This window comes from Anser cygnoides, chromosome 11, assembly GCF_040182565.1.
Source record: "Anser cygnoides isolate HZ-2024a breed goose chromosome 11, Taihu_goose_T2T_genome, whole genome shotgun sequence".
Taxonomy (NCBI): Eukaryota; Metazoa; Chordata; class Aves; order Anseriformes; family Anatidae; genus Anser; species Anser cygnoides.
Genome location: NC_089883.1, coordinates 18,029,597 through 18,040,330, shown reverse-complemented (window position 1 = coordinate 18,040,330; position 10,734 = coordinate 18,029,597). Strand labels below are relative to the sequence as shown.

Genomic DNA, 10,734 nt, shown 5'->3' with positions numbered 1-10,734 from the left:
CTTAAAAAACACAATTTTTGATTTACAAAAAATGCATGAATATTGTATAAGATCTCTATGAAACAAACCTTGTGATCTTGGAAGTTTCTTATAATGCTAGATATCCTGTCCACTTATGTTCAGTAGACCCCTTGGCTAACACAGGGCAGTAATCAATTAAAACATAAACAGGCAACTGTAATTAAGGTAAAGAATTTTGGATATTTCTCATGATGGAGACATTATTTGCATTAACAAATGAACAGGCAACAGTGTGGGCCAGCCTTTGCTCTAGCAGACAGAAGGCATAAAAAAATACTATTGTGGATTACATTTTGTCTTGCCACTGGTGCTTCACCACTTGTCCAAGCTTTTTGTACTTTGCCTTTTTATTCTTTTAGCCAGTTGCCAAATTTCACCAGTAGAGGAAGAGTATGCTAGAGACAGTAATGTTACTCCTGGAGAAGAGAGAGGAAACAGTTCTTTCTTTGATTTCAAAGAGAACAGATTTTTTATTTTTTTTAATCCATATTAATTGAGATAGCATTATTCTGTTTTTGTTTTCTGCAGTGTTGAAGGAATTAATGGGAATAAAACCTACTCTTTTCTCATCACACTGGACACTGATATTGGTGAACTAATAATGATCAAATTCAAATGGGAAGGAACTGCAGTTTGGGAAAATATCTGGGACACAGTTCAAACCATAATACCATGGACAAAAGGCACCCGCCGACCAGGACTTATAGTGAAGACAATACGAGTGAAAGCAGGGGAAACACAGCAAAAGTAAGTGTAATGAAAACATCTTTTTTCAGTTTGTAATAATGCAGACATTTGGCAAACAAGCTATCCTAGTTCAAATACAATCATCTGAGTCCCCACACTCAAACCTATTAGTTTTTCCACACACCACCTCTGACATTTTCATTTTTTAATTTAATTTGTTTGGTTTTTTTTTTTTTTAATTTTATTGTCTCAGATTACACTGCATGATTTTAAGTGACTTATAAGAATTTCTTTGATCCAAGGTAAAAAAAATAATAGTGGAAAACATTCTGAATTTAAACTGAATTTAAGGCATCAAACCTTGGGTGACAATTTTATTTATTCTTAGGAATAGAGGATAGAGGAGTTAGCAAACAGATACAAGGAAGAACTCAAGTTCCGCACTGCGATTTTTCTACACAATTGTTAACAATATCTGATCATCATATCCTATGCATAAATTGCTATCTCACTCCAGAAGGACATGAAATTTCAAAGAAACAGGATACAACAGAAGATAAATATTGATTTCAACACTAAGACCATGCAAATTCAAATTCCTGCTTGCAAAGTATGACAAATCTCACTTATTTGCCTTTCAATATATACTTTTTTTTTAATATTCTGAAGGCAAAATAAACCGGTAGTTTCCTGCCCTGTCCCAGTTGCTTTGGAACTGTATCCACAAATTTGAGTGTGGTAGTGTTCTCTACATACTGCAGTGCTATTAACACTTTTGAAACTGCTTATTCAGAAAAATTTCAGTCGGAAGACAGAATAATAAAATTAATAATGATTCCAACTGCTTTAATCATTTGAGAATTTTTAACAGCATTTTAATTAAGGTGAATGAGAAAACTACGTGTTACCTTGTAAGTGTGGCTCAGCCTCAGATGGTGGTCTTTCCCTGGTGCAGTCTTTCTTATCAGCACCAGTTAAAACTACTGCAGACTTTCTGTGGAATGGTACTAATTGGCAGAGCTGCACCTCCTTGATGCTGGCAAAAAAGACAAATTAGACAATTTAAAGAGATTTTTATATGGTAATACATGTGTGTTGGGGTGGGAGGAAGGGCAGTGGAGGGATCATATTTTCTTAGGCTTTTTCCTCTCTGAAAATGTATTTTGTAGGTATTTTCCTCCTCCTAACTCAGCACTTTGCACATTTCTCTGCCATAAAAAGTAATTGTTTCTCTAACATCTCTTGCTGTTTTTAAAGTGATGATCCCAAATCAGTACTGACATAGCTGCCAAATGAAATTAAACATACTACACAGTGCAAATTAGAGAGCTGTTTTAAAACAGATTTTTTACCTTGATAAAAGTATGAAGGCTGTGAAAGGATTATGTCAGATATACTCACTTTTTTAACCAGGAAACTCCGCTCCAATAGTACTGTGTCAATAACACAGAACAAGCCAATTACTACTGATGTACCACTTAAGAAATCCTGGAAAGACGTTAATTGATATGGGGAGTTCAGGCGGTATCTTCAGGAACCTATTGCTATTTAGAAGCTTTTTGCTGTAAGCAGAGGCAGGAGTTTTTGTCAAGGTATGAATGGGTATTGCTTAAGTGATGTTTTCTTTCTGTGCAATCTGGGATGTCATGTGAAAGTAAACAAAGGATAAAGACAGTAAAAGTCAAAGTATTTAGAGAGCACACTTTTATACATATAGTATCCCTAGAAAGTAATATTATACTTACATTCTGCATTTTCTTTCTAGAATGACATTTTGTTCTCAAAGTATCGAAAACATTCACCTTTATCCAGCCCAAGAGAAAACATTTGTGAGATGTGAAGATCGCTTTCGGAGACAAGAAAAGTGAGCAAGAACAAAAAGAAACTACTTACCAAAACACACTCAAAATACCACACATCTAGTAAGATATTTTAAAAACACACAGCTATGTTAAGCATAAATATAAATACCCTGATAGTTTCAGGGATAATGAAGAAAACACAAAAATGTAGATGTTGTGATACAACAGTAACTGAAATGCACTTTGTTCATCTGCTAGACTACTCTCAGTGATCGATGAGCAATTTCATCAACAGCAACTGTTAATTTTAAATTCTTTAAAGCTTTGAAAGAATGCCTGCTCATTAGAAATACAAAGGTTACTATTTGAAAGAAACATCTTTGAAAAAAGGAGCTTAATTTCCAATTAAATGCTTTGAAACATTAATAGTGACTACTATCAATTAAATCTTTCCTAAATTATTTCCTGGAGAAGGTGGAGCTAAGTAATTGTAAGCATACTCCCAAGTAGATAACATTATCAAAGATTTTGAACTTCTTACTTTGTAACCTTCATAAACTAGAAAACATCTAAACGTATAGAAAGCTTGAGCTATCCATTATAACTTGATGACAAGCAAAATAACAGTAACACCTAAAAAAAGATGTCCTATTGGAAAATGCTTTGCTGTTTAACCATTTTAGAGTACTAATTAAAATTACTAGTAATTTAACAATGCTTAGTGTACTGCACACAATTGTAGCACAACTAAGTTTTTAACTTTTGAATTAAAATCATATTGTTCATGTAATGCCTGAGATTTTTAGATTTTAAATCACTGTATAGCAGATTTTAGCATGATTTGGAACTGTATTAATAAATTAAAATGGTCAAAACTTTATCAGATATATTCAGTGCATATAAATTTAAAAAATTCAAATATACAAAATTCCATTGTTTCCTATGTCAGAATATAACTACATAAAGAAACACTATCATATCAGATTACTTATGCTTTATACTTCATACAATAGCATTAATAAATATGTACATCAAAGTATTTCATTTGTCACTTTATAATGGTAAGCACAAGATTAATTAAAATTATGTTTATGACTATTCTGAATGTAATTTATTTTAAATATTCTCTAAGTAGGAAACAAGTGTAAAATAGTCACAAGACCTGGAGCAAAGCATATTTTCCATATCAAGATACTGTAGGAAATTTGGAATGAAAATACACCTTACCAGGATTTAAATGATTGATTTGAAAATCATGACAAATGAATGAGTTGAGCTGAACTGTAAATCCTGCAAGCATGAACCATCATCAGATGGTGAATGCAGGCAACTTTGCCAACCATCCAGAATACTAACTTCCAACTTTTAAATGCTCTTTTCAATGGCTAGCTTCTATTTAAATAAACAGGAATATTAAATACAGAAACAGAAGGGCTGATTAAATACAATGGAAACTGAAGCATACTTTACACACGATAATGGTTGTGCTTCCGGAGGTGTAAATTTCAGAGGCTGATTTGATATTAGAAAATGGACACTTGAATAGCATCTTGATTATGAGAAATCCTTGTAGATTTAGGTACAAATTCCATGTAAAGAAAATCTTTAGATCTTCAAAGTAAGCTTTGTGCTTTCATAGATTTTGCTCAAAAAAGTGCTTCATTAACACCAACATATTTCAGCTTTCTATGTCAAAAATAGAATTTTTAAGCAAGGAATTCTGCGCCTTGTTATCCCCAATACTCCAATTTCCTAATAATAGCTTTGTTAAAGTTTTGTTTTGTTCCTTAATGTAAACACAGAACATATTACAGTCACTTTATTCAAAATCGTAGTACAGTAAACCAGAAAGTCAAATTAGGAAAGAGGGAAATTTCAGTACAAGTATTCCTGAACCAGCTATGTAAGCATTAGACTTGTTTTTAGATGGTTATAGCTACTATGAAGAACAAAATAAAACAAACAACAAAAAAACACCGCCAACAAAAACAAAACCAAACCAGCCTTGAAAAGAGTTAATAGCTAGAAACCAAGTGACAGCATTTTAAGGTGAATGAAGTTAAGATGGACTCTGTCCCGAAGACAATAAAAAAAGCAAATTTCAATGTGGTCACTTCCGTGCGCAGCTAAAGGCATTTCAATTTTCCAAGAGCAGATCAGTAAAGCACAATGAAAAACAAGGTAGGGTGGGTGTTGGGGGCATGGGGTGAAGTGTGTCCAGATACCTCAAATTATGCCTCTCCTTAGATTGATGTAAGATGTAATTGCATCTACAACATTGGTTATCACCAACTTTCTAAAAGCTGTGATTTTTGTTAGCTTGTTGAACCAAATCCTGCCCCACTCCTCAAAGGCTTTGGTTCAGAAGATATTGAAGGATTACAGAGCAAGAGGCTACTCAGAAATGGCTTGTGCTTCCCTTTCAGTGCAGTTGTTAGCATTGCACTACACCAGAAAAAGCATTCAAGAGTTGAGACAGCTTCTAAATTAATTTCTATGGTGTAACATATGCATATTCACAGACTTTCAAGTTGTGATTTTTCTGTAGCTACACACTCTAACACCTAAAAAATATTTTAGACAGTAAAGTTAGTATCACTTACTTGATAAGAAGGGATCTTAGCTGTAGGAAAAAAGTTTGAAAGCGTTAGTTGAGGTAAAGCAGGTGGGAAAAAAAAGGTCAAAGACATCTACAATGTGCTGAAACCCAAACAATGGGAATAGTGCAGCTTGGGTACTTTTAAAGTTTCTGAGGAAAAATATTCTCTAGCTCAACTGCAACAAGCCAATATATCCTCAGATAACACACTTTAAAAACTCCTCTACAGTCAAACAAAAATTAAGAGAACATTCAATATTTAAACTCTTGCTGATACAAATAAATTTATTCTGAGGTCTTTAGGTCTTTATTTTTATTTTTTTTTAGAAATTGTATGTCCAAATAAATTCTGTCCCAATTTTTTTGATAACCATTACACTAATTTCTGATATAAAATTGACATTAAGCCTATGTTGCAGCATACTTATAGTCTTACATAGCCAGAACATGATGTCAAGGTTATACCTCCAATTCCAAGTGGTTATAGTGGTGCCTTACTTTGTGCTCACTGGAATTACCCTGTATCACTCCAGAAACTGAACTGAGACCCTGAAAGCCATCAGAGGCCTACCTCTGTCAGCACAAGCACAGCTTAGAATGGCAAAGAATGCTGTGCTTTTAATCACCTCTGTGTAATAACAGGCATCCAATATTCTGAAGTAAAATCTGTGTTTGTTTGTTTTTTTTTTCCCTGAAAGCAATATTGGAACATTTAATTAAAAGGCAAACTATTTCACTGACTTACAGTCTTTACAGTTCAAATAAAGTTTCATTCTTTAAGAGGACTTTGTGATGTGCTTCTCACATTCATTCAATTCTGACTATACGTGCTTCGACAACAAACAGAGATGTTTCATGAATAAAGCATTAAGAAATAAGATTAAGTGAATAGCTATAACTAGGAGCTATTAGGTCAAGTATTAAACAACCATTTATGTTCTCATTGGTTTCCCCAAACACATTTAAAGAAATACACATATTTTGTGTTCTATATGCACAGGCGTTATTTCTATCCCTCTGGCTTGAAACCCAAGGTAAAACTTTAAATACAACCACAATCAAATCTATTGGGTATCTACGATACTGATATGCAGAAGGGATTTGGTCCAAGTGATTCTTTTAATACCTTTTGCCCTAACATTGCTATTTAGCTAAAAGGGGAAACGCTTCTATTAAAAACTCAGGGAAAACAAGTACTGTAAGGAAGGAACTCTGAATATGCTTTGATTAAATCAAAGCATATGCTGTCCTGTTAGGGAAACAGATGTCTGAGCAGGCTATTCTTAACAAACAGCTCTAAGAATGAAAGACTGCTTTTAAAATCCAAATTCTGTCAGCTCATCTTATCACTTAAATCAATGATACACTACAAAAGAAAAACACAGACCCAGCCTGGCAGTTTTAAAGCACCTTGAAGTTTTGATCCTTCAGAAAGTCTGATCCATTAATTGTGCATTCAAAACACTGTAGGTATGTCAGTTGAGGTATTCCTCCTCAACAATAAACTTATTTCACAAAGTATTATTCACTAGCTATGGTGCCAGGCTTGAATACCCCAACAGTCATGAGTTCCCATTTTAAAGATGAGAATAAAGCTTTATTTCTGTGATAATAGAAGTAATTTAAAGACATTCTAAGGGCTTTTCCATAAAAAGTTTACACAGAATATTTACTTTTGCATTTACCTTCAAGATTTGAAAACAGAGATGCACTTTGGGATTATACAGGTAGTGCAATGACTTCTCAGTGCACCTGCCCCTTTACAGTGAAAGACAAAAAAACAGAATCTGTATATTCCTTTTTGCTTTCAGGGTTCAAAAAGTAAATGGATCTTCAGAAGATGATTTCATCAAGTCTATTTATTAATGCATTTCAAGTTTCAAAAAACCTTACATATCTTTGCACAATACTTTTTTTTTTTTTTGCAATTTTAGTAAAAATTTCCAAAGTGAACAAAAAAGATACTGTATAAAACACAGTGGACATGAAATTGACAGTAGTATTCCATTGCCTTGAACTTTTTTTTGATTTACCACATCTTGACTTGCAGTGGAGAGTTCAGTGCACATTTCTCTTTTCAGAAAACATTTAACTTAGACTCAAAATAAAATAGGGCAGCACTTCTCTGCCAAAACCCTACCACAGGATAACATTACAGGCAAAAAATTTACATGTTAAAGTCTACCACGCTCAAGAAGTTACTAAGAACTCTTGCTGAAGAAAAGTCACCATTTTAGAAATGCAAACCCACTTCCAATTTTTGCACAGTCTTAAAACAAATGTATTTAAAACGATTTAAAAGCAACTACATACACTTCTAACTAGTTTAGATCATTTAGAATTATTTATATAGTCTATTGGACTGGGGTTTCATGTACAAAATTTGTCTCTAAACCATGTACAAAAAGCTGTATTTTGAAAAAGTCACCACATACTGTACAAGTTTACAAGGAAGAGATCCCATTATATTCAGTAATATTTTTGGCCTTGCTGGCTTGCGTCACATTATGAGAATGATTGTGTAAACCTTATACTCTTAAGAAACAAAACAAAAACAAAAAACAAACAAAGGAAGCCTGTCCAACCCTTAGTAAATTTTCTCCTAAGCAAAGCCAGGAAAATTATAGCCACTTGCGCCTCTAATTAGCTGGGTGCTTTTGGAAAACAAGCAATAAATATATCACGAGCTTAAACATTTTGTTTGTAATGCCCCCTTTCATCTCCTGCATAGCAGTAAGCACCTTAAGACATCTTTTGTTTTCTCTTTTAAAAAAAGCCAATTATTTTACATTCGTAATACAAACTTTGGAATGGGACATTGTGCTGTTGAACTTCACTACTGTTATAAAATGTTTCTGAGAAAGTTGGTAGTCCTAACTACAATTTTAACTCTGCCACAATAGCTGGGCAAATCACTACTTTAGTGGTTATCAGTCAACAGTATCATGCTGAAAAGTTATCCAAATATCTGATAAATTAAAAAAGAAAATAAACTACAGCTTTTCTTTCTTTCCACATCCCTCGGAATCATGAACTTAATTATCATACTGCAAGAATAGCTGAAGATCCCAAATGAACTGGTTGCAAATTTTAAAACAAGTTGAATAACAGGCAGAATTTTCTACTAAAGCATGGAAATATTACATCTAACTATTCATTATTTAACTGAATAATCAGACAAATTAAAAACATTTATGCTGAGCTACAAGAAATCATTTGTATAAAACAATTTTGAAACATTCTGGCATTAGCAAAGTTTGCACACCTGCTATATATCTCTAAAAGATCATTCAATCTTGTATGCTATCGCTTAGCAGCTGTTTGATAAAAGATGAAATGAGTGCTTGAAACAACTTCGATCATGATAAAAAGTTTGATTCACAATTGCTGTGTAAAGCATCACAGGATCCTTGACCATTACACACATCATCCTCTGTTATCCTGAGTATGTCAATTAAACAGTAATTTCTTCATTAATAGCGGAAAAGTTTTATAATACAAAGAAACATCCATATTGCAATTCTCTTGTTTACAATTGCACACAAGTACGGGTGTACGTAAGAAATACATGTCTGCATATAACAATGTATATACATTGGCAAGTAATGTCTCCAATGTTGAGGTGGTCTAGCTTCCTAGCCTTGTCTGGCAGTTGAAAAATATATATTTTTTTCAATTCTTGAATAGAAGTTTTACTACAGCCATATTTGCCTGCAAGTGAAGAAAATGCAGCAATGAAGAGCACAGAAGGGGGAAAGAACCATGATGCTCTAGGACTTTGTGCCACTAAATTAAAAGTATGCAAGAAAAACATTTTTCTTCTTTTTGAGCTGGAAGATTCACTCAAAAATTAACCATTTCCACTTGCTTTGAGGGGCATATCATGCCTTTTTCTTCAATTTCTCAGAGTTTGACTGGGGACAATGATTTATTAGGTTTTTCTTTGGAGTGAGTTTTCCCATTGTAGGCACTAGGAAGAACCAAGGCAAAAAGCTGCAGTCAATGTCTCATATGTCCCATCTGATAACTCTCTCGGGGCCTTTGCCGCTGTGGTGGCTGAGTGGTTTGTGGTGGTCTCCTCCTTTTTAAAGTGCCTGTTTCAAAGAAAGGCAAATTATTAAAACAAATACAAAGGAAGAAACAATCTCCAGAAAAGTTGCCCTGGCCACAGAGGTTAAATATAACCACTTTTCTGAAAAGCTTCAGATTTAGACCTGCAATGTTTTAAATATATGATTAAATGCATGGAATATTTACAGAATACATTCTATTATCGCAATAGTAGTTCCTTCAACAGTAACATTCTTACAAACGGTAGCATGAAATAAGAAATGCAAGGAACTCACAATCAGAAAACCTTTTCAATGCTTTCTTTTGATATGTATTATAGGAAAATAAGGCAAGAGTTACATTTTTATGAATTCATGCCAGTAGAACAATTCCATTTCGAGTTTCATAGTGCTAGGCAATGAACTGCTGGTTGGGACACCAGAAATTTCCCCTTCAGAATAAAACAGTTGAGTTGATAAAACATTTCTCTGCTTACCTGGAAGTGGTTTATGAGGAGGCAACTTTGGATTACTGCTTGGAGTATGAACACTGCATATCTTAATGAAACCAGCCATTAACATGATCAGGGCAATTCCCATAAGCAATACTGCCCACCAATGAGCCTAAAAACATTTAAAAAATGTTTTTTTGTATGAAGGAAAGGCATGCATGCACATGAGACATGAGTCATTAAATACGGCTCTCCTTTGCCTTTAAAAAGTCATCGAAAAGCACCGAAACATCACCTAAAAGAGCCTAACATTTTAAAGAAAAGAAGTCGTCGAAGTTCTTACACACCAAAAAAACCCCTTAAGATTCATTCTGTTATCAGAAGAGTATCTCTCAGAAGATACTTGCACTACAGTAGAGCTATATAAGCCTAAAACAATCAATAGTTTATATAACATTGACCTGGCAGCTATATGTTTCTTTATAGCTCCCCCACCCAATCTATTACTAGAAAAATGAATTATCAGAAATGCTAGAGGTCAATACACTCAGTTCCTTAAAAGAAAGCAGAATATTCAAATATGAAGAGTTAAAATGGGAAAATACAGTGAGTTAAAAAATATGAACATTAACACAGAAACACAGTGGTTTGAATAGATGTATTAAGACAAAATATTTACTCAAGACACTTGTTTTCATTCCCTCCATCTGTTAAACAATTTGCTGCACTCAAGGTGCTTATAGAAAATATCAGTGAAAACTAGGACTGTTTATACTCTAAAGAATGCTGAAGTACTGCACATATATAGTGATACTTACCAGCTGTGAACACTGATTAGCAACAACATTTTATATTATACTGGCAAGACAAAAATACTTACCACAATCCATTCTGCAATATTTTCATAAAGCTCTGGATTAAATATCGCTTTCTTTAATCTAGCTAGAGGGCCATCAGCATCTACTAGCCGACATCTCATAAACACATCACAGTAGCCTTTGAAATCATTACAAGGAGATCCAGGTTGCAAAGTAATGGTTTTACGACCAAAATGTTTCTCCCACCGGTTAGACCCTGTACTTGCACAAGTACTTGGGTCCACTGCAAAGTGAATACAAATCAGA

General features: G+C 33.9%; 2 protein-coding genes and 1 long non-coding RNA gene across 4 annotated transcripts in view; 1 reads left to right on the top strand and 2 right to left on the bottom strand.

Moving 5' to 3' along the window:
• Positions 1 to 2,480, bottom strand: part of LOC136791726 (uncharacterized) — a 139,668-nt gene extending 137,188 nt beyond the window's left edge. Inside the window, exon 1 of the long non-coding RNA XR_010834331.1 lies at positions 1,617 to 2,480. This is a non-coding gene — a long non-coding RNA (uncharacterized lncRNA). The remainder of the gene's footprint in view (positions 1 to 1,616) is intronic.
• Positions 1 to 2,609, top strand: part of LIPC (lipase C, hepatic type) — a 49,089-nt gene extending 46,480 nt beyond the window's left edge. The window contains exons 8-9 of the mRNA XM_013177547.3: positions 550 to 768; positions 2,474 to 2,609. Coding sequence (XP_013033001.2) covers positions 550 to 768; positions 2,474 to 2,576 — 322 coding nt within the window. The 3' untranslated portion in view covers positions 2,577 to 2,609. The remainder of the gene's footprint in view (positions 1 to 549; positions 769 to 2,473) is intronic.
• Positions 2,610 to 6,950: 4,341 nt separating this feature from the next.
• Positions 6,951 to 10,734, bottom strand: part of ADAM10 (ADAM metallopeptidase domain 10) — a 49,739-nt gene continuing 45,955 nt past the window's right edge. The window contains exons 14-16 of one of the 2 annotated variants that reach the window (XM_048060295.2): positions 10,491 to 10,711; positions 9,656 to 9,782; positions 6,951 to 9,203 (exon numbers count right to left, since the gene is read on the bottom strand). In XM_048060295.2, coding sequence (XP_047916252.1) covers positions 9,109 to 9,203; positions 9,656 to 9,782; positions 10,491 to 10,711 — 443 coding nt within the window. In that variant the 3' untranslated portion in view covers positions 6,951 to 9,108. The remainder of the gene's footprint in view (positions 9,204 to 9,655; positions 9,783 to 10,490; positions 10,712 to 10,734) is intronic. The other variant, XM_067004146.1, reaches the window with a different exon arrangement.